The sequence below is a fragment of the Salminus brasiliensis genome, chromosome 22 (genome assembly GCF_030463535.1).
Source record: "Salminus brasiliensis chromosome 22, fSalBra1.hap2, whole genome shotgun sequence".
Taxonomy (NCBI): domain Eukaryota; kingdom Metazoa; phylum Chordata; class Actinopteri; order Characiformes; family Bryconidae; genus Salminus; species Salminus brasiliensis.
The window spans coordinates 2667397-2691950 of NC_132899.1; the positions used below are offsets into that span (position 1 = coordinate 2667397).

The 24554-nt window shown below is 43.0% G+C and overlaps 1 protein-coding gene across 1 annotated transcript; it reads left to right on the plus strand.

Moving 5' to 3' along the window:
• Positions 1–1098: 1098 nt before the first annotated feature.
• On the plus strand, positions 1099–16248 carry star2 (steroidogenic acute regulatory protein 2). The gene is made up of 7 exons (XM_072667912.1): positions 1099–1162; positions 3902–4006; positions 4171–4307; positions 5782–5940; positions 9295–9479; positions 10499–10592; positions 16132–16248. The coding sequence occupies exons 1-7, from the start codon at positions 1099–1101 to the stop codon at positions 16246–16248; spliced, it is 861 nt and encodes a 286-aa protein (XP_072524013.1).
• The last annotated feature ends 8306 nt before the right edge of the window (positions 16249–24554 follow it).

Here is a 24554-nt window from a genome sequence, read left to right on the forward strand (position 1 = left end):
GGCCGTCTGTCTGATTGTCTGTCTGCTCCCTTAAAAACAACACTGGAGAACAATCTCAGACTAGAGCTAACCACACACCGGAAGGGGAACTGCATGAGGAGGACAAACCCACTTAAATAAGCTTAAAAACTGCATCTGAGCATTTTTCATCCCAAGCAAGGTCACATACACTATATTTCCAAATGTTTATGGACACCCCTTCTAATGAATGAATTCAGCTTTTAAGTTGCACCTATTGCTGACACAGATGTGCAAATGCACACACAGCTTGTCTAGTCCCTGTAGAGAAGAAGTACTGCCAATAGAATAGGACTCTCTGGAGCAGATCAACATCATGACCCTATTGGCTCCATGCTGCCTAATGCCAGGCGTGGGCTAGAGGGGTATAAAGCCCCCCAGCATTGAGGAGCTGTGGAGCAGTGGAAGAACTGTGTTGTCTGGAATGATGGATGGTGGAGCTCCATCCAGTACTTTTGACCATTGGTGGTGAACTTAGCAATGCTTCTCCAGAATCTAGCAGAAAGTCTTCTTTTCTGGACAGTAAAGAGGGTTACTCCAACAAAAGCTGGGTACCTTTTTAATGGCCTTGACTTCAGAAGAAACACTGATTATGCAGGTGTCCTAATTAAATTCTCCATAGCAGTTGAGTTTTATAAAGCAGGCATTCAGTCTAGATCCTCTTAAGGTCCTCTTTAGTCTTAAGGTCATGCCACTCGCTAAGGTCATTATTGCAGCAAATTTACATTATGGATTATGAACGTTCTCAGCTTTGACAGCATCAATGCATGGATATCTCCAACGAGACATTTCATAAAATACGGACGCCCTTCTTTAACCTCTATTGATGTTTTTGACACTGTAATAGGTCTTGGCCTGAAATCATTTAATCAGATCTTTCAGAAAGACAGAAGAAAGAGGACCAGCAATCAGAGAGTCCACAGCCCTTCTATATCAGTGCAATCCTGCAGCGTTAACAGCTCCTCCAGTGTGGCCTTGAAGGCCGAGCTGTACGTGTGTTATCTCTCCTCTCCGGCCTTCAGGCGGCCTATAAAACCCACCCGGCAGCATCAGCACCTCGCCGTCTCACACACTGAGAGAATGCTGCCGGCTGTGGCCAAGCTGTGCTGTGGAATCTCCTACCCACACTTACGGAGCATGACAGGTACCCTCACCCTCCTCACATAATCCTCCACACACACAAACACACGGCAGGCTGCCTCTGCTGGGCTTTCAGAGTAAATTCCCTCACATGCAGATGGGGTTACAGTAGACAGCAAGTGCAGGCGAGAGAGCAACCAGGGGCATAGCTTCAGGGGGGTCTGCTGGGGCCAGGTCCGGCCTAGATCTGTAAATGCTCACCGATGCCAATGAAAGATATCGTAAATGGTGCTGGATGCACTGATTGCAAATCTCTAATGCTTGGGAAGTGTCCACCACTGTCCATCATGTACCATTGTGTACCAAAGCGGTCACATATGTACAGTCTCTAAACAGATAAAGCAGCTGAACATGAATCCAGTAAAAAGGAGAAACAAGAGCTTCTCAGAAAGAAAGTAGTGAGATCTTTTCGGTGAGCTAGTCTGAAGAACAGAGCTCGGTTCCTCCAGGGTTCTCCTGGACGCCCCCCAGTCCAGCCAGCACAGCGTGGAGCATCAGCATCAGCAGCAGCAGCAGTAGCAGCTCACCTGATTTACCATCATTAAGCCCTGATTTACCATCAAACCAGGTGTTGATCTGAGGAGAACTCTAAATAATACTAGACTCCATGAGAGAGGAAAACTTTGGAGATGTTCTAATGATGAACACAGTGATGGAGAACCACCTCCACCTTCTGTAGGAGTTTTAATATTAGTGTTTATTCTAATATTTTTTGGTGTTTTATTGAGCAGACACATCTAAACACATCTCAAGGCAGTAAGTGTTGCCTAGTCCTGGTATATATATATATATATATATATATATATATATACACACACACACACACACACATATACATATGTAATTCTGGAGACTCTTTCTAAAAAATGTTATTTTTGTCACAAGTCGAGGTTTTTATATATTCACTCAACACAAGTTTTCACTGTTGAATGAAATTTTTTGGAAATGTATTAATTAAATATATAAATTAAATATTACTCAAATTTCACAAATACAATAAATGTAAAATATTTCTAGTAAAGCTAATAATAAAAACGTTCTGGCTGAAAGCACCATTTTGTAGAATTTGCACCTTAAAACAGCAGCTTCAGCTTCATTGTTCTACTGACTGTAACAGGGAGAATAGCATCTCTACCCCTGGTTATTCCCGAATCCGCACTCTGCTAACTGCACAAACATACCTCAGGTTCAGCCAGCAGGACAACATATATCCAGAAATGCATGGCACTGTGAAACTGTCAAATTACAGAAATTTACACAAATATAACTCTACCGCTTCAGTCCACATACTTCTTTCCTGTTCAGCTTGTCCAGAAAGACATGTATCAAAGCACAGATACCACTGTAATTCCACTTCCAGACTGTAGAGGGAGCCCAGGAGCAAGAAATACCACTTCTCACAGTGATGATCAGTCAATTCATCGCATCTGCGTCATTCACGTAAGCAATTCAGGCTACCACCTGTGTGATTTCAGCCAATAGAAGTGCCTATCTATGAAGCCAGGTAGACCAGCCTTGTGAAGGACAATGTAGCCCACTGGTGCCACCGGATTCGTGACCCCTGCCCGATTTGTGCCGAGCATGCGGAAACATACTAGGGTTTAAAAGACTTCTATAGAAGCTGAAGTATAAACTGAAGCTTTTTACTCCAGTAAAAGTGTAAAAGTACTGGTTTCAGAACCACTTCAAGTAGAAAAGTAAAAGTAATGGAAGGAAAACAAAGGCTGAAAGCTTAGGCCGCGCCACAGGGGTCTATAGTGCACTATAGAATTAAAAAAAATAAATTACTCCAGTAAAGTTTAGATAAATAACGAAGTATTTGCTTGCAGGAATGGCCCTGATGCAATGGAATGACTGATGATCACTAGGAAAAGTGGTTTTGCTCACCTAAGTGCTGCTATTTAAAAATGCTAGATCGCTACAGGCAGTTAGAAGTTCAGTTAGCAGCTGTTAGCGAGCGAGACTGTGAAGCTCCACAGCTCATTCATTACAGTCATTTGGCAAATAAGCCGGTCATGCATAGTACAGGTACCAGCTTAGCCTTGAGACTGCTCAGTCTCATCACCTGATCTGATGTAGCTGGGCGGGTGAGACTAGGCTAAATGTAGTGCAAAGAGATACAGAAATATGGCAGGCTGGGCTAAATGTCAACCCCAGAGAGATGAGCCACTCCTACATGTCCATCACCTCCAAAACAAACAGGACCGACTAACCAGCAGCAGGACTTCAGCCTGCAGGCCAGAGCTGTGTCCAAACATGTCCCTGAACCACGGTAAACGCAGGATTAGTGTCCAGCTAAGCTAATAAAGCTAATGTGCTCTCAATTAACTTTCCATGGCCTGATCAATAAATCAATGCAAGTGAATGAATACATGAATACATTAATGAACCTAATTAGAATATCATTAAGTAGCCTGTAAATGGAAGCAGGAGGTAGATGTTTCTAATAAAGTGGCCAGTGAGTGAAAGTACAGGGTAGGGGTTTCTAATAAAGTGGCCAGCGAGTGGAAGCACAGGGTAGGGGTTTCTGATAAAGTGGCCAGTGAGTGAAAGTACAGGGTAGGTGTTTCTGATAAAGTGGCCAGTGAGTGAAAGTACAGGGTAGGGGTTTCTAATAAAGTGGCCAGCGAGTGGAAGTACAGGGTAGGTGTTTCTAATAAAATGGCCAGCGAGTGAAAGTACAGGGTAGGTGTTTCTGATAAAGTGGTCAGTGAGTGTGTGTTTATTTTATTGGCTGTTTCAGGGCTGCAGCGTGTGGCTGTTGCTGCACAGAGGCACCGAATGGGTCAGATGCCCTTGCCAGCCTGGGCCAGTTGTGTGAGATGGTCTTGGTGTAACAAGAGTGAGGGTGAGTCTGTGACCCACCAACCCTCAGTACCCCCTCAGTACCCCCTCAGTACACCCTCAGTACACCCTCAGTACACCCTGAGGACATATTTAAACGAGTGTAAATGGTACGGCATTACATGATTAATTAGATACGGGTCATTGTTTGATGGTTATGGTCCACAGAGAGTGAGCAGGTGGTGGGGCAGCTTGACCATGCAAAGGAGATGGACCTTTCCTACCAGCTTCAGGGGCAGCAGGCTCTGCAGAGAGCTCTGGAGATTGCGTGGGACGCAGACGGATGGAGCATGGAAACGAACGAGGTCATTCTTCTTCTTTACAAATCTTCTGTATTTCGCCTCCACAGACACACAGAGTTTCCAGAGTGCTGTGGCTGTTGTCTGAGCTTCAGACTAGGCCAGAATAGCCTCCGCCTCATGTAGCATAATGCGTGCTAAGGAACACCCACGCACACACACACACACACACACACACACACACACACACACACACACACAGTCACAGGTTCAGTGTTCATTACTGCAGTGTGGGCCTGATTGCCGGATTGTAATTGAGGTGTGGGTGTCGTTACATGAATAGTTCAGTCAGTCATATTTGCACAGTTCATCCACCCAGGTTTACATCAGCATACCCTCGACCAATCACAAGGCTATCATGCCTACGCCCTCACTTCAAGTCTGATCAACCAGGCCAGCTAAGGCCTGAGCCGGGCCCAACTAGGGGAGCGGCTGCCCAGTGCGCCCTGTCGCCCCTCACATCTGGTGCACCAGGTGTCTCTCAACTGTAATGCAAATTGTAGAGGCCGCCAGACGGGAGGGGCGACTGGGTTCACGGGGCAGACGTTCCCCTAGTTGCACCTTGAGCATGTAGCTATACATGGCTGGGCTGGTAACTCGGTTCCGGATATCAGAACCTCAGTAAGCACCTAAAGATCTGTGACATCACAACCGTAGTTCAAAGTGAAAAGCTAAAAAAAAAAAACAACATCTGTCTCAAGGCGGTGTGTGTTGCCATGGTAACGTGAACAAATTTTGTTGGTCAGGACCACGCCCAGACCCAGACAGTTTAAATAAGCATTAAATAAACACTTCTCTAAATACACCCCAAAAATCATGCTATAGTGTTGCTTAGTGATATCTTGGCTATCTTGCTGGTAGGTGGTTGCTATGATATCTCAGGTGGTTGCTCTGGTATTGTTAACTGATAACTGAACCATATTGCTGCTAAAGGGTTGATGGGTAGTTCTAATTATAGAGTTGCTTAATGGCTTTTATGATGCTGCATGTTGGTGGTGTTGCTAGATAGATGTTCCTATGGAGTTGCCCAGTATAGGCTGCTATAGCAACCACTTAGAAACAGAAATTTGTGGTTACTTAAGTCTCTGTTTCAGTGTGTCATGTTCTACATAAAAAAACCCCTCCAGGTCTTTGTATGCTCATAGCTCAGCGCATGACTGCAGAAACATGAGGACCAGGTGCGAATGATCAATGACTTTATGATCAGATTGATCTAAACCGATTAGCTGGAACAGAAGCAGCTGTTCAGAGGGAATACAGCTGGGTGGATGTAAAAGCTCCAGTGTAAAACTACAGAAGCAGAACTTCACACACCAAACATGACTTGGCTGCTCAACTTTTGGGGGAAAGGGGCGGGCAATTATGCAAATTTAATTTATTCGCTAAGCTTTAATCTTTCTGTTTATTTTCTGAAACCTGATTTGCAGTTTAAGTTTAAAATCAGTTAAAAATGAACTGAAAACATACCCAATCTCTGCAGGAGAGCGGAGACGCCATCTACAGCAAGGTTCTCCACGGCAACCGCAAGGTATTCAGGCTGGAGGCGGAGCTGGAAGCTTCACCCGAGGAGCTGTATGACGTTTTGTTTGCGAAGGTGGAGGAGATGCACCAGTGGAACCCTAACATCAAACAAATCAAAGTAAATAACTGCACAAACTCACATACACGCATACACCAATTGGCCACTTTATTAGAAACCCCTACCTTCTGCTTCCACTCACTGGCCACTTTATTAGAAACCCCCATCCTCTATTCCCACTCCCTGGCCACTTTATTAGAAACCCCTACCTAGTGCTTCCACATACTGGCCAATTTATTAGAAACCCCCACCCTCTACTTCCACTCCCTGGCCCCCAACATGTGCTTCCACATACTGGCCATTTTATTAGAAACATCAAACCTTGTGCTTCCACCACTGGCCACTTTTTTAGACACTCCTACCCTCTACCTTTACATCCTGGCCACTTTATTAGAAACACCTACCTTGTGCTTCCACCACTGGCCACTTTATTAGAAACGCCTACCTTGTTCTTCCACTCACTGGCTACTTTATTAGGAACACTACCACGATCGCTACCGTCCTGGTATTATTGGGGTGGTGGTCTCAGCACATCAGTAACAGTAGCTCTATGGTCAGAAACAGACCCCTGATGAAGGTCTAGAGAATGGCCTACACAAGCCAAACTGAGCGCTAACAGATGGGCTACAGTCTCAAACAGAACACCACCAGCAGGTGGAGCTACGAGAAAGTGGGTTCTGATGAAGTGGCCAGTACAAATCCAACCTGACAGGCCGTGGCAGTGCAGGGGTTATCCTGCTGTAACCCCCACTTCCCCACCTGCCCACCTGCCGGGCTGAGCTGAGTCAGGCTGGTGGGAGAAGGATAATCGATGAGCTCTGCAGCTCTGTGGCCCTACATTTAGTTTCTTTACTCTGCTAGTCAGCCAGTCAACCCTTTCAGCTCCTTCCTTTAACAAACTCTCATTTAATATTAATATATCCAGAGAGCCGACAGCGCTACGTCTACTTCTGCATGTTTGTTTAGCGTGAAAGCTGAAGTCTCCTCATCTAGAAACACTCTACTCCAAGATTCTGACTGAGAGAGTTTAGAGTACCATGCACAACACTATAAAGCAAGAATGTCTGCCTTCACAATGCCAGGTTTCATAATTCACTATAATAAACAAAATGGACAAAAGTATTGGGATGCCTGCTCATTCACTGCTTCTTCTGAAATCAAGGACATTAAAAAGAGTTGCTTTTGTTGGAGTAACTGTGGCATCTCTACTGTCCAGAGAAGAAGACTTTCCACTTGATTTTGAAGTAGAGTATTGCTGTGAGGATTTGATAGCATTCCACAACAAAAGCCTTCATGAGGTCAGGAAGTTGGATGATTGATCACTACCCACCTCATCATCCCCAACTCATCCCATCCAAAAGTACTGGATGGAGCTCCACCACCGTCATTCCAGAAAACACAGTTCTTCCACTGCTCCACAGCTCCTCAATGCTGGGATGCTTTATACCCCTCTAGCCCACGCCTGGCATTAGGCAGCATGGTGCCAATAGGTTCATGATGTTGATCTGCTCCAGAGAGTCCTATTCTATTGGCAGTACTTCAATACAAGGACTAGACAAGCTGTGTATGTGTGTGTGTTTGCACATTTGCACATCTGCGTCAGCAATGGATGCAACGTAAAGAGGCGAAATGCATTCATTAGAATGGGTGTCCACAAACATTTGGACATGTAGTGTATCTTATTAAAACCTGCAATGACCTTTGGGGAAAAACACACCTTATGAGGTCATAGACTTTTAAAGCAGTATGAATGTGACTGTAATGAGGAATTATACTGGCTAAGTTATTAAATATTCCATCTGATACATAATAAATACATTTAGAATTTGTTATGAACACAGGACTCATACGAAGTGTCATCTAATTGGTTGATGAGGATTTCAACATGATACATTTGAAGGTTAAATTTTAATTCAAGACTGAAATATGTATGAAAAGCTTGTTAGCGTGAAATGCTAAATTCTATTTGAATAAGCTGGAAAAATTTTACAGCATCTTCAATCTAATTAATATATTCAATTATGGGATTGTACGGAAATTATTAATACCATGCATTAAAAGTCCAACATTATTTTTATATAAATCAGAAAAGTGAATTTCTTAAAAACGCAGCTCAGTCAGATTGGTATGGCATCCTGGTTTCTAGGTTGTTGCTATGGTATTCTTGGTGGGGCACTTCTTTGCAGTAGCTAGGATGTTGCTTTGTAGTTGCCATGTTATTGCAGGTGGCTGCTTAAGTGTCCCAGATTGTTGTCAAATGGGTGCAATGGCGTTGCTAGGTGGTTTCCATGGTATACCAGGTGGTTGCTTGGGCAGTTGCTATGGTGTCGCTAATGTGTTTCTTGGTGGGTGTCACGGTACACCATGTGGTCTGGTAATTCAGGTTGCTAAAACGTTGTAGATGGTTCCTAAAGTGCCTCAGGTCGTTGTTAAAAAGTTTGGATAAATGGTGATAGGGCGATTTGTTGTTTTTGTAGTTGCTATGGTATTTCAGGTGGTTGCTCAGGTGTTGCCAAGTGGTCGCTGTGGTTGCCCATGTGGTTGGCTGGGTGTTACTGGTGTATTTGTATCATTGTGAGATTAAAAGGGTTCAACTGTTGCACCACAATCATTCCTATGGGACAAATTGACTCATTAGATTTGAATTTATTATACAATTAAATAGTGAATAATAATTATATTATTTTATGATTTATTATATTATTTACTTACTTCTACTACTAAGCCAAATTCCATCTGTGTCTGTCACAAATGGTCAATGTGGTTGTTTAATGTTTTAATGTTTAATATATTTTTTTTAAAGTTTTTTTATGTTTGAATGTTTTTTTGTTTTTAATGTTTTTTAATTGTTTTGTTTGAATGTTTTAGTTTTTTTAATGTTTTAATGTTTTTAATGTTTAATATTTTACATTTTTTTATGTTTTAATGTTTTAGTTTTTTTTAATGTTGTTAATGTTTTTAATGTCAATGTTTTCAAATATTTTTTATTGTTTGTTTTTTATTTAATGTTTTTTTATGTTGTAATGTTTTTTTATGTTTTTTAATGTTTTACTTTAATGGTTTTTATTAACATTTTTTACTACTACCACTATTTACTATAAATCCGATTTAAAATCTTGTGTAGTTTTATGATGAATCATTTAAAATATTAAAATGTTCAGCCATGTAAAAGCAGCATAGGTACAGTTTAATGTCCCTCTATTATTATTCATTTACTGTCACTTATCAAAATCTCCAGACTGTTGACAGAAGCGAATGTGGTTCATCGTAAGGTGTGTTTATTCACCTGCAGTCTAGAGAGGCCGGTAATCCAGTGACATTTCAGAACGTGCTCAGCTGTGTTGACTTTCAGAAGCATGCCTTATGGGAATCCTTTCAGCACAGAACGCTTCATCAATGGACTCTGCATTACAGATCCTGAAACACATAGGGAAGGAAACCATGGTAACGCATGAGGTGTCGGCGGAGACGGTGGGGAATCTGATTGGTCAGAGGGACTTCCTGAGCGTGAGGCATTCGTTAAAGACGGAAGAGTGCATTTACCTCGGCGGAGCTGCCACCCACCTGGAGGCCTTCCCTCCCCAGCCCGGATTCGTCAGGTACCGTACAATCCATCTAAATGTGCTCACACACACACACACACACACACACACCTTGATATAGTGTCTAAGTAGACAGAAGCACACACTAGGTGTTTCCAATAAAGTGGCCAGTGAGCTGAAGCACAAGTTGGTGTTTCAAATAAAGTGGCCAGTTAGTGGAAGCACGCGCTAGGCGTTTCCAATAAAGTGGCCAGTAAGCAAAAGCACAAGGTAGGTGTTTCAAATAAAGTGGCCAGTGAGTGGAAGCACGCGCTATGCGTTTCCAATAAAGTGGCCAGTGAGCTTAAACACAAGCTAGGGGTTTCTAATAAAGTAGCCAGTGAGCAAAAGCACAAGGTAGGTGTTTCTAATAAAGTGGTCAGTTAGTGGAAGCATGCGCTATGCGTTTCCAATAAAGTGGCCAGTGAGTGGAAGCACAAGGTAGGGGTTTCTAATAAAGTGGCCAGTGAGTGGAAGCACAAGGTGGGCGTTTCTAATAAAGTGGCCAGTGAGTGGAAGCACGCGCTATGTGTTTCCAATAAAGTGGCCAGTGAGCTTAAACACAAGGTAGGGGTTTCTAATAAAGTGGCCAGTTAGTGGAAGCACGTGCTATGCGTTTCCAATGAAGTGGCCAGCGAGTTGAAGCACAAAGTAGGTGTTTCTAATAAAGTGGCCAGTGAGCTGAAGCACAAGTTGGTGTTTCTAATAAAGTGGCCAGCTAGTGGAAGCACGCGCTAGGCGTTTCCAATAAAGTGGCCAGCGAGTTGAAGCACAAAGTAGCAGTTTCCAATAAAGTGGCCAGCGAGTTGAAGCACAAAGTAGCAGTTTCCAATAAAGTGGGCAGTAGGCTCAGAGGTTCATCACATCACACATGACATCATTACCTCCCAGCTGACTGACCGGACTTGACACCTTAAAATCCGAACTCTAAAGCCATCAAGGGCTCAACTGAACAGAAGGATCAGTGCTCCTCAGATATCCACGCTAAGTGAGGACGGTGTGGAGAGTTATTGGAGAGTCTGTCTGTGTGTTTGCAGAGCTGAGGACGGCCCTACATGCATCATAATCCAGCCTTCACCTGACTGCACAGGCAAAAGCAGGTTTACTTGGCTCCTCAACATGGATGTGAAGGTATGTCTGGAGAGCTTCAGCAGTGTCCAGTTCACTTCACTTTAACAGGCTGGACTGCAGGCTAGAGCAGCTAGTCCATCTAACTAAGCTAAGGTTACCAGTTTAAGTATAGGGTATGCTTTCGCCTGGTTGACCAACTCTTAGCATCAAGGCTATGCTAACTTAGCCTAGGTAAGCTAAGAGTGGTTAGATCCACTACATTTACATTGAACACATTTAGCAGATGTTCTTCTTCAGAGCGCCTTACAAAACTGCTTCTTCACTGTTCACTGTTCTTAGCTAGTTTGTATCAGCTAGGATCTAAAAGAACCCTCTAAGCTTAGATACTACTAAATACAGAAGTCAGTACTGAGGCAAGTCAGGCAAGTTTTCAACACTGTGATGGTGATCTCAAAAAGCTGTGTTTTGCCCATCTGCACGAAAAGTGCGAAAACAGAGGTGACAGAAATCTGCATCTCTGTCATGGTGGGTTAGGCCAGAGACAGAGGGATGAACACTCACAGAGATGGGTCCTAAGCAAGAAGGAAAATTATTAACAAAAATGATTAATTAATTAATATTAATTGTTAATTATTAAGAAAACTCAAGATAACACAAGGGGGCAAACTACGGCAAAAGAAGCAGCAGCTACAGGGCATAAAGGTGAACACAACACAAACTTGACCAACAAGAGGGCGAAAACAAACACACCTGAGACTGGAGGGCTCTGGGAGGTGAGCTAAGGAGACGGGCAGGCAACGGGGGGAAAACTAACGAAAACCTGCAGGCAGAGCCTGGGGAAACCAGGGGGGAACTCAAGAAGCGCTAGACCGGCACTGAGACTACTTATAAGGGGGGGAGAGAGCTGGGGGACCAGCTGCAGAACCAAAAACGGCTATGCCGACCAAACTTGGCACTGCTGCTTGACTCGCATAGCTGGAACGAGAGTCACTGGTATATCTTGACAGAGAGCGAGCGAGCCCTCAGCCTCGCTGAGTCCTTGAATGGCCGGGTGGCCTTAACACACCGTGAGCAGAAACAGGAACCCCTCGGGCTGCCTCAAGGTTCCAAAAAATGAAATTCTCGGCGTCTAACTAAGACGTCAATGCTCCTTAAGTACCCCCAGCCTCAGGTGAAACGCATGTACCGAACGAGGGACAATGAACAATCAAAACGAGTCTCTGAATCGACACACATGAACGAAAATACAACCGAAGTCCTTATTTGGGCCTGTGGGCGGCGGCTCGGTATTGCGCCCTTCCCCGGGGCGATTCTGAGCTGCCTGTTTGGGGCTGGCACTCCCAAAGAGCATTTTTACAACCTCAAATTTCAGAGACTTTGGTGTACAGGAGGCCGAAACACAGGGAAAATGTTTGGTTTAAAAAAAATATTAATCATAATATAATCATAATATTATGTGGACCCTGGGCACATCTGAGGACTTCACCCTAAATCAGATACTGAAGATTCCAGATGTTTGGAACTAAATTTTTACCACTTATGTAAAATTATAAGTTCACTTTTAGAGGCGTTTTTAGTTCCCATCAAATAAAACAACTCAAATCTGCTCTAAAAAAGATCAGACAAGATTAAACTCTACACTTCAGACTTCAGACTATACTACACAGTCCCCCTCATTTCAGGGCACCGAAATGCTTGGGACATAGCAATGAAGGGTACGTCTCTACATCTCTATACATGCAATGACTGCTTGAAGGCCTTGATTAACACACTCCACCAGATGCTGAGTCTCTCGGAGTCTTCTCTAGTGATGCTTTGCCAAGCCTCTAATGAAGCAATCTTCAGCTCTTGCTTGTTTCGGGGCCTTGTTCCCTCAAGCTTTCTCTTCAGCATATGGAACGCCTGCTCAGTGGAATCTAAATTGAGTGACTCTGCTGAACTTTCCATGTTCTACTTTGAAAAACACTCGTGTTGATTTAGCAGGGCGGATTAGTACCTCAGCATAATGTTTGAGAGTTTGGAGGCACTTGTTATGTTCCTCTATACCTCAGAATTCATTGTGCTACTACCTTCAGCACCTTCAATGAAGAGGAGTGTGTCAGTACCTTTGGCAGCCATACACTCCCATGCCATGACACCCCACCACCATGTTTCACAGATGAGGTGGTGTGCTTTGGACCAGTGAGTCTATTCTGGCCTTCCCGTTTGCATCTTGCATCTTGATCATCATATCTTCTGCAGATGGTAATCTCTGGCAAATCTGCACACCGGCCTCCTGAGGATGGCCTCCTGTTTCCGATCAGTCAGACGGACAATTGAGGATTTTTCTGATTGTTCTTTCCATCAGCAGTGGAGGTCTTCCTTGGCCTGCCAGTCCCTTCGTGATCAAGGAGCTTTCTTCTTAATGATATTCCACACAGGTCATTTGGAAATCCCAAGGTTTGACGGACGTCTCTAATGGTTGTGTTCTTGTTTAAATCAAATCAGATCACTTTTTAATCGTCACATCAAATTACACAGGTGTGAAGCTGAGTGCATCGTCCCTCACCGTAGAATAACTAAAAAAAGCACATTTACAAAATAGAAATAATGAATATTTACACATTAACCTGTACTATACACACTATTTACACTCTATTTACAATACTGCACTGGTTTAAAGCAGTTCACTGTACAGGTCTGATATAATCTGAATGTTTACATTAGTTACAATAGACACTGGATGGGTGTGAATCTGTGGTAAACACCAGTGCCACGCTACCAGATGAGGTAAACCACCAAAAAAACCCCACTTCCGAGTCCCACCCAACCCCTGTCTCCGCCTCGTACAGTTTTCCGAGTGCCTGGTCCGACAATGACCCCTGAGATCTCTCTCGGCAACCACACCGGCCTACACAAGACGATGAGATAGTCCAGGTCTGAGAATTCTCCGATTCGAGAATCTCCGATCACATCTAGCATTGTTGATCAAAAAACACACACCACCACCTTAGGGTTGTATTATCTGTAGTATGGTTAAGGATTTTGGCCGATAGTCAGCATTAAGAGACTCAGATTAGGGATAATAAAACCCTTGAAGCAGGATGTCCCTCCTGTGAAGCATCATGGTGCCCTGAAATGTGAAATGAGGTCTGTGTAAAAACTCTTGTAATTCCAACAAGGTGGATCTGAAATGGATGCAAATGCCCTTAAATTATAGCCTGGATCAAGAACTTTAATCACGTCTGAATCACGGGTTTGAGTGGAAATGTCAAACTCTGGAGCAGAGGGAGGGACATAGCAAGGAAAAATGTGTCCTTGTCCCAAACATTATGAAGAGGACTGTACATATTTAATTTAATTTGATCAAGATTTATTGTGTCTGATCTAGCAACAGCAAGCCGTCATGAGCCGTCACAGGAAATGGCTCCGATTACTGGGGTAATTATCAAATTAAATTAAAGAGCATATCAAATCAAATCAAATCAAAGCAAATTGATTTATTACAAAAGCTTTTTGGATTTTAAAAAAAATCAAAAACATAAAAAGATATGAAAAATCAAAGACCCCCGGTGAGCAGCCAATGGCGACAGTGGCAAGAAAGAAAAAAAAACTGCTAAAAAAAAAAAGCTGGAGGAAGAAACCTTGGGAGGAACCACAGACCCACCTGACCCATCCTCCTCTGATCAGAACTATTTATAAATTATTGAAAAGTCACAGAACTGCTCAGGTGTGCAGCATAATCATAATCATAATATAATCAAAACTCATGGTGTCATAGAACTTAATATAGTCATGGCAGTGATGGTCAGAGTGATGGGTGGTGATGGTGGTGATATTAATAGTGGCAGATAAGAGTTAAGAGTCCATTTAGGTTTTAACATGGTCATTAAACAGGTAGCAGTAGTAGGAGGGCGTGCCGCTGCATATGCCATCACAAGCAGATGAACAAAACACAAAGAGGTTGGTCTCTGCCTTCGTCACCCAGAGGAACGTCTTTTGTCCCCGACACAGAAATACACCTTCCATTAAAGCAGTGAAGAAGCAGGGACTTACAGTCTGTGTGAAGACAGATAGATTGACTCCCAGGCACACAGCAGCACTGTTTGCTTTTCATTACATCTCTATTGAACACTGTGTCTGTCGGTCTGTCTGTCTGTCTGTCTGTCTGTTTGTTTGTCTGTACTGGAAACAAAATGTGATGTTCAATTTCCCCCAGAAAGATCAAACACCCTGCTATCAATTCCCTATCAGCAGCAGCAGCGTCTAACCCTGCACTTCTCCCCCCAGAAACACTCAACATCTCAACCCAGTAATACAGAAATGACAGGCCGGCGATGCATCAGATTACAACGGTGTATTTTCATAAAATTAACTTAATAAATCCAGTCTAATAAATTTAGAACCAGAGGATCTGCTGTGACAAGGCTAGAAGAAGCTTCAGCGCTGGCTTGAGCATTAGATTAATAACCCATCACCAAGTTAGCCTAGTTCACTACAACCTCCTCCTATAATAAACAGCAGTACATAAAAAAACCACATGCCATCAGGCCTGGCACTCTTTTTTTATTTAAATGAACACATTTAGCTACTTAAAGTTGCAGCCATTGCTCACACTTTGTCTAGTCCGTGTATTAAAGTACAGCCAATAGAATAGGACTCTCTGGAGCAGATCAACATCATGAGCCTATTGGCACAATGCTGCCTAATACCAGGCGTGGGCTAAATAGAGGGGTATATTAAGCACCCCCCCCCCCTCCTAACCCCCCCAGCATTGAGGAGCTGTGGAGCAGTGGAAGAACTGTGTTCTCTGGAATGATGGTGGTGGAGCTCCATCCAGTACTTTTGGGATGAAGAGTTGGGGAGTTGGGGATGATGAGGTGGGGTGGTGATCATAATCCAACATCCTGACCTCACTAACACTCTTGTTGCTGAATGCAATCAAATCCTCACAGCGATGCTCCTCCAAAATCTAGTCGATATTGATTTCTGAATAATAATGTATTTTTTATTCCTTCTATGAAATGCAAATATTGAGCCAAGTCAATACATAGCAAAATATGCTGCTTACGCAACACCACTGGTCAAGCTCAACACGCTTGGAGGGGAATACTAACTGCTAATTTTGTTATGTCAGCTAACAGATGCTTGAGCTGGTTAGAATTGCCCATGCTGAGTGAACAGGGGGGAGAGGGAGGGCCATTCTAGCCACCTGGAGAGGTCAAGAGAGGACAGCTATGCATTCTAGGACTCCCACTTACGGATGGCTGTGGCATCCAACTGACAGATGCAACGCTTATAATAATAATATTTAATTTTCAATCTAAAATTAAAAACAATCACATATACAAGGGGTGTAGCAGTACCTGTATTCGTACTTTACAAGTACGGTACAACGTCACGATACAGAGCAGTCAGTCATACGGAGACGCTACGTGGTAGGTTACAGACGAAGCGTCCACATGGTGGACGAAGGCTGGCAAATGTCATGCTGAGCCACGTGTTTCTACCTTAAGCTAAGCTTAGCCAGTACAGTTAAGATTTGTGTGGTATTGTGTCTGAATGTTCAGGACCCAGCTTTCTGAAACTCCCTGTACAGACTGTTTTCTCTCCTCCGCAGGGTTGGATTCCTAAATCCCTGGTGAACCAGGCTCTCCCCCGAGCTCAGGTGGACTTCACCACACACCTGCGGCGGCGCCTGGCAGCGGGGGGCAAGCGAGCCTGCAGCTGCCACTGACACACACACCTCCGACAGAGGACACACCGCTGTGCAGAGACTCGTTCATGTCAATCAAACCCCCCTCGCAGACATGTGGGCTGAAAAGTGTAGGAGCCCTGACCCGTACCTGCTTCAGCCTAATGTAGCACCTAATCCAACACACCTGCCCCTGATATCCAGACACATTTAGAGAGGCTGAGCAGCTGCAGCAGGCGTGACTGATTAGGATGTAGGTGAATGAGCTTTAGTAGCAGAGCTGGAAGCAGAAATTTAAAATGAAAATCTGAGCTCTAAAACACTCATATTAACATAAATATTTTTTGTACTGTTCCTTAAAACGATAGTTCAACTATAAATCTCAAATATTTTATACAGTTTCAGCTCTTTTAATTGAGTTAGATTGAGATACAGTACCATACTTTCACTATAGTACAGTTTCAGCTCTTTAATTGAGTTAGATTGGGATACAGTACCATACTTTCACTATAGTACAGTTTCAGCTCTTTTAATTGAGTTAGATTGGGATATAGTACCATACTTTCACTATAGTACAGTTTCAGCTCTTTTAATTGAGTTAGATTGGGATACAGTACCATACTTTCACTATAGTACAGTTTCAGCTCTTTTAATTGAGTTAGATTGAGATACGGTACCATACTTTCACTATAGTACAGATTCAGCTCTTTTAATTGAGTTAGATTGGGATATAGTACCATACTTTCACTATAGTACAGTTTCAGCTCTTTTAATTGAGTTAGATTGGGATACAGTACCGTACTTTCACTATAGTACAGTTTCAGCTCTTTAATTGAGTTAGATTGGGGTACAGTACCATACTTTCACTATAGTACAGTTTCAGCTCTTTAATTGAGTTAGATTGGGGTACAGTACCATACTTTCACTATAGTACAGTTTCAGCTCTTTAATTGAGTTAGATTGGGATACGGTACCGTACTTTCACCATAGTACAGTTTTAGCTCTTTAATTGAGTTAGATTGGGATACGGTACCATACTTTCACTATAGTACAGTTTCAGCTCTTTAATTGAATTAGATTGGGATACGGTACCATACTTTCACTATAGTACAGTTTCAGCTCTTTAATTGAGTTAGATTGGGGTACAGTACCATACTTTCACTATAGTACAGTTTCAGCTCTTTTAATTGAGTTAGATTGGGATACAGTACCGTACTTTCACTATAGTACAGTTTCAGCTCTTTTAATTGAGTTAGATTGGGATACAGTACCGTACTTTCACTATAGTACAGTTTCAGCTCTTTAATTGAGTTAGATTGGGATACAGTACCATACTTTCACTATAGTACAGTTTCAGCTCTTTTAATTGAGTTAGATTGAGATACAGTACCATACTTTCACTATAGTACAGTTTCAGCTCTTTAATTGAGTTAGATTGGGGTACAGTACCGTACTTTCACTATAGTACAGTTTCAGCTCTTTAATTGAGTTAGATTGGGGTACAGTACCATACTTTCACTATAGTACAGTTTCAGCTCTTTTAATTGAGTTAGATTGGGATACAGTACCATACTTTCACTATAGTACAGTTTCAGCTCTTTAATTGAGTTAGATTGGGGTACAGTACCGTACTTTCACTATAGTACAGTTTCAGCTCTTTAATTGAGTTAGATTGGGATACAGTACCATACTTTCACTATAGTACAGTTTCAGCTCTTTTAATTGAGTTAGATTGGGATACAGTACCATACTTTCACTATAGTACAGTTTCAGCTCTTTTAATTGAGTTAGATTGGGTTAAAATGTGTGCTTCTTAGATGCTCACATACAAATACAGTTGCCAAACTATCACTTTAACTTGTTTATTTCCTACATCCACCTCAACATCCACCCATTCCCAGCACTACCAACTGCTGCAGGTACGAAGCTGAAAGTGGATTATTCCTTTTAAAAGAGCAAAAGTGACTCAGCTAGCACTCTGGTCCTCTCCGCTGAATCAACTCTTTGAGTGCAGATACTTATAGATATAAAAGGGTCAGCAGGCATTAGGTCAGAATGGGCAGCAGAGTGAAAACAGCCCTCTTCAAGAAGCAGCACTCCACGCTCTTATTACTGCTGCAGTATTTTTACAGGATCTCAGTAACAGCCAATCACAATCCACATGTTAATGAGCTCATGCATAATGATGACCACTGTTCGGTGCCTGTTTAGAGCCAAATTGGACTGGAAACCTTTGAAGCAGTGCCACAGATTGTAAGAACAACAAGAAGAAAATCTGCAGTTTGGAAAAATACAACAAACAGAAGTATGAATAATAAAAAATATATATTCTTATAGATAAAATAATCAGTGGTTTGTGGTTTATGAGTGAGAGATGTTTAATGTGAAGAACTCTTAAAAGGCCTGTATTGTACACTTGCACTCTTTTCACCCCCATGGGTCCCACTTGCTGCATATGTGTGGATCTACGAACCAAGAACTAGGCCTGTCAATCATTTTTTGGGATATGTCATGTATGCTTGCAAGATCTTTTAATACATGAAACTAAAACATAGCAAACAGAAACCAACAAAAACAAAGCTTACCAAATAAACAACAGAAGAATCCCATAAACAGGCCAACTCAACAAACCGTGGCACTACCATGAAAATGCACACCCACAAGACCAGACAAGTGAAGACTGAAACAAAGGGGTACAAAGGGGACTCAGAAGGAACACCTGGGACTAACCAGGGGGCATGGCTACAAAGGAGACACAGGTGGAAACACTAATAGACAGGTGTGGCTAGGGCAGACAAGACACAAACAGAGCCATGTGCTCACAAGCACAACACAAAACAAAGGCAGACATGACAACAGGGGCAGGCATGACAGGATAATTGTGGTAAATTATATTATTGCAATAATGCAACTTTTAATAAATAGGTATATGTAGGCATTGGAATATACATATAGAAGTATTCACTCACCCACCTGTACCGTGATGGACGGTACAGGTGGGTGCCACCTGAGCAACAAGTCCAGTCGTGAAAATTTCCTCGCTACTAAATATTCCACAGTCAGCTGTCAGTGGTATTCTAAGAAAGTGGGAGCGACTGGGAACGACAGCAGCTCAGGTCGGCCACGTAAAATGACAGAACAGGTCAGCGGATGTCGAGGCTCATTGTGTGCAGAGGTCGTCGACTTTCTGCAGAGTCAGTCGCTACAGACCTCCAAACTTCATGTGGCTTCAGATTAGCTGGAGAACAGAGAGCGTAACATGGATAACATGGAAATGGGATTCCACGGCCGAGCAGCTGCATCCGAACCTTACATCACCAAACACTGTGCAAAGTGTCGGATGTAGTGGTGTAAAGCACGCTGTCGCTGGACTCTAGAGCAGTGGAGGCATGTTCTCTGGAGTGACCAATCACACTTCTCCATCTGGTAATCCGATGGACGAGTCTGGGTTTGGCGGTTGCCAGGAGAACGGTGGTACTTGTCTGACTGCATTGTGCTGAGTGTAAAGTTTGGTGGAGGGGGGATCATGGTGTGGGGTTGTTTTTCAGGAGTTGGGTTCGGCCCCTTAGTTCCAGTGAAAGGCCGAGAGATTTTGGTCAGTTTCATGCTCCCAATTTTGCGGGGGAATAGTTTGGGGTCGACCCCTTCCTGTTCCAACAGGAGCAAGGTCCATAAAGACATGAGGAGTGAGTTCGGTGTAGAAGAACTTGACTGGCCTGCACAGAGTCCTGACCTCGACCCGATATAACAGCTTTGGGGTGAATTAGAGTGGAGACTGTGAGCCAGGCCTTCTCGTCCATCATCAGTGTCTGACCTCAGAAATGTGCTTCTGGAAGAACGGTCAGAAATTCCCATAAACACTAAACTCCTGAACCTTGAGGAAAGCCGTCCCAGAAGAGCTGAAGCTGTTATAGCTGGAAAGGGCGTCCCGGCATCATACTAAACCCTATGGATTAAGAATGGGATGTCACTCTCACTTTTTCTTTTCCGAACCTGGCTAGTGCGCCCCCTAGTGGTTGAAAGTACACTCTACTTGGCCTGTAACTCTGCCTCAGTTGATGATGGAATAGTGAGGGTTTTTTCACCTATTACATAGCAGTGAATGGCAGCCTTCCAAATGTTAACGCTCCCCCTGGTCACCACACTGATATACAAAGCAGAAAAGCTTCTGATTGGTTGCTTCTACCATGACCCCTCCTCACTAAGCCCCTAATGTACTTTTTCTTTGTTTATGTGCTAACAGGGCTCCTTAGAGTTCTACTGCTATTGAGGGTAGGTCCACTGATCAAACACCGTTTTCGTTACTGTGTTACATTTAAGACATGGCATGTAAATGAGCTCTGTTCTGATTGGCTGTCGTGTAACGCCCGTCATACAAAAGCAGCCAAAGCTGAAACCCTCCTTGTAGCCTCCTTGAGTGTGAGTGGGCAGGGCTAAACTGGTAGGCTGAGCATGTGGGCGTATGTTGAAACTCATGCTGGTGAACGTTAAAAATTACGGTAAATCTGACGCCATGTTTGATGACTCTACATTATTTTTAAGACATTTTCGGAGCTTCTGAGTCTAACCAGCTTCCCTCAGCACAGCAGTCCAGCAGCTGAACCAGCATCAACACCACCATCAACTCCAACCCAGAGAACAGAAGATACTGCTCACCTCAAGATGGTCAAGATGGTCAGAAGACAGTTGGACAGCTGCTGAAGCTCTGGCACTCTGACCCGATTTCCCCCCTTCAGTGGTTGACAATTAGCCTTGTGCAGAATCAGGTGTGCAGTAAAAGCAAACTGAACTGCCCCCTAGAGGACCGGAGACTAACAGCAGCACCCGTTTTACTACTTTCTCAAAAGGTGCACATTAGGGATGTACCTGTGCCTTGTGCTTCCACTCACTGGCCACTTTATTAGAAACACCTACCCTGTACTTCCACTCACTGGCCACTTTATTAGAAACACCTACCTTGTGCTTTCACTCACTGGCCACTTTATTAGAAACACTTGCCTTGTGCTTCCACTCACTGGCCACTTTATTAGAAACACCTACCTTGTGCTTCCACTCACTGGCCACTTTATTAGAAACACCTACCTTGTGTTTCCACTCACTGGCCACTTTATTAGAAACACCTTCCTTCCACACTCTGGACTCCTCTACTCGTTTCTCATCAGCTGTTTTTGGTGAAGGAACACAAACGAACCCAAAGCGAACACAGCCAGAGCTTCATTGTGTTTGTGTTCTTCTCTGATTTCAAAAGAGTTGTGAGTGTGTGTGAGTGTGTGTGTGTGTGTGTGTGTGTGCTCAAAGACTTCCATCCAGTAGCTTTATTACTGTGCTCTGTTTGGGTGAAAAGAACAACGGTCCACTCTTTGTGTTCACTGTCCGGCCTGAATGAGGTGACCCAGAAGCTAAATGTGGCCATAATGTCCAGAGAGTTTCATCACCTCACGCTGGTTTCTGATTAGAGCTCCACGCTCAGCTCCACAAGGTCCAGCTGCACTGCTGGCCTCAATAATCCTGGCCATAAAGAGCAGAGGGGCCGCTGGAATTGGTGCAATTTGGAGTCCAATAGCTTCTTATAAAATATCTCTCATTATATCTGATCTGTGTTCCTGATGAAATTACGCCTCCCAGACAATGATCTGATCTGTCCGGCCAACGGAGGGCTTTCAGTGGTCTCTGAAAGCTGATCTTATCAGGTCTTGTTTATGTGACCGAGCACATTTCCTCATTATGTGAAGAGAAAAGCAGTACTGTAGTCAGTTCCACACTCGCTGGCCACTTTATTAGAAACACCAAACTTGTGCGTCCACTCACTGGCCACTTTATTAGAAACACCTACCTTGTGCTTCCACTCACTGGCCACTTTATTAGAAACACCTACCTTGTGCTTCCACTCACTGGCCACTTTATTAGAAACACCTACCTTGGGTTTCCACTCATTGGCCACTTTATTAGAAACACCTACCTTGTGTTTCCACTCACTGGCCACTTTATTAGAAACACCAAACTTGTGCTTCCACTCACTGGCCACTTTATTAGAAACACCTACCTTGTGTTTCCACTCATTGGCCACTTTATTAGAAACACTTACCTTGTGTTTCCACTCTCTGGCCACTTTATTAGAAACACCTACCTTGTGTTTCCACTCATTGGCCACTTTATTAGAAACACCTACCTTGTGCTTCCACTCTCTGGCCACTTTATTAGAAACACTTACCTTGTGTTTCCACTCACTGGCCACTTTATTAGAAACACCTACCTTGCATTTCCACTCACTGGCCACTTTATTAGAAACACCTAACTGACAGTTCCACTATACTATACTGTAGATAAAATGGCCAGGGAGTGTGTACTTCTTCAGTGGCAACAAGGAACAAATCAATAATAAATAAACAAATAAATAAACAAACACTTCTTATTTCTTTTCAACATGTATATTTACATGTATTTCATCTTCCTACGACTTAAAAATTTAATAAATATTAACATTTAAAGCTCTCATTCATGTATATACAATAACTATACAATACACAATACGGGTTAAAGTGTAAGTGGGAGATGACACGTAGCCGCCAGACTGACCCATATCTGACCCATGTCTCCAAGTCTGTCCAGGATCGCCTCCACACACTACATGCTTTCAGCTACTCAAATTTACACTATATACATCACTCCAAAAATATATCAGTTTTTAAAAAATTCATTACCTATTTTTTTTTTTTTGTTTTATCCATTAAAGCATATTTGAGTTCCACAAAGAAAAGCTGTGTTCATGCACAGAAGGAGATGTACGGAGTTTCACAGGCAAAACGTACGTCACTACGGGTTCGGTCTGTAGGAAACGTGGAAGACGTTTAGGAAGCTACGCTAACAATAAGAGCACCAAGGAGAGCTTCCAAGCTTCCAGAACACAGCTGTTACGCAACTTCGTGACGTGTGACGGGTCCATCAGCATTTTAAAAAAGGGGTAGCGTTAGGTCAGCGGTGGTAATGAAGCCTCTTACAGCAGTAGAGAGAGCAGCCTGACCGACCACCTAGCCTAGCAGAATAGCACAGAGAGCTAACGGCTAAAAACAAAGCTAAAAACGAGTGACTTATGCTACGTTCCATTTGAACCTGGATGACGAATTTTAGTTTCAAACAGGAAATTTTGACTCGAACCCTCATCCACAAGTCGGATTTCCATACGGAGAAGTCGGGAGAGCCTCACCAACCCTGAGTTTTATCAAAAAAAGCCCGCGAGTGAGTCCTTAATAAATGGGGTGAACAGAGCTAAAGGCTAAAAACTCAAAAAGTTAACGAACAAATTTTTTCCTTTTTTCGTAAATAATACATTTTTACTGTACCCTATTTTCTGCTCAATTTGGGAGGCCAGTGGCCCAATCCCCATTTATGTGAACTACACCCCTACCCCTACACTAGGAGGCTGAAGGCTAGCACATGCTGACCAACATCAAGGCCAGTTGTGCTCTCTCCAACTCTGGCTGCTGATGACAAGCTGCACGACCCGGGATTCAACCCAGGGGATCATAGTGGCATCACCTTTGTTCACGGGACCACCCAGAGCCCCCAAAATCAAATTTCTGACCAAGTAATCATCATTTATGTTAGTATAATTAATTTTTACTTTTAATTGTGATGATATCTAATCTACCACTGATCTAGCAGAATAGCATGGAGAGCTAACGGCTAAAAACAAAGCTAAAAACGAGTGTTTAACCACTTGTTCAGGATCTTTCTTTCTTATTTTGGGAAAGTAGACTGATGTACTTCACTAAAAAGCTAATAAAACATATATTAATAATAATTTATAATATAATTTATAATATAATATTATAATATAATTTATTAACAGCAAACAGATTTGGGCAGTAGAGACGCTAGCATTACTGCTACTGAGTGCTGACTGGTTGGCTAGCTGACGCTGGACGCTAGCACAACTGCATTGTTTGGTGGTAACTATGGCTGGCGGTTAACATGCTGTCCAGCTAATGCTATGCTAATTTTAACGCAACTCTCTTAGCAGTGTTTTTACAATTATTACAATAAAGAAATACAGATTTATTAAATCATCAAATTCTCCACTATCTGCTAATGGCAGCTGCGGTACAGCGAAACAACGTACTCACTGAAGCCTTCATTTCAAACATTTCGGTCTGAAAACAATCATTTATAAACTATGATTTTGCTGAAATGCTCCATATTAACCCATTCAGTTTTGGACTCACTCAGGAGCGCCCTCTAGTGTCTGACAAACCCGGAGGATCAAGTGGTAATTCTCCTCTCTGCAAGTTCTCCGGTGTTATTACATTTATTAGCGCTTCTGCTGTGTTTAATCTGTCGTATGTAAAGTA

Coding starts and splice junctions, on each gene's coding strand:
- star2 (XM_072667912.1), top strand. CDS start 1,099: ATGCTGCCGGCTGTGGCCAAGCTGTGCTGTGGAATCTCCTACCCACAC. Junction 5,941..9,294: donor CTAACATCAAACAAATCAAA/GTAAATAACTGC, acceptor TCTGCATTACAG/ATCCTGAAACACATAGGGAA. Junction 10,593..16,131: donor TCCTCAACATGGATGTGAAG/GTATGTCTGGAG, acceptor TCTCCTCCGCAG/GGTTGGATTCCTAAATCCCT.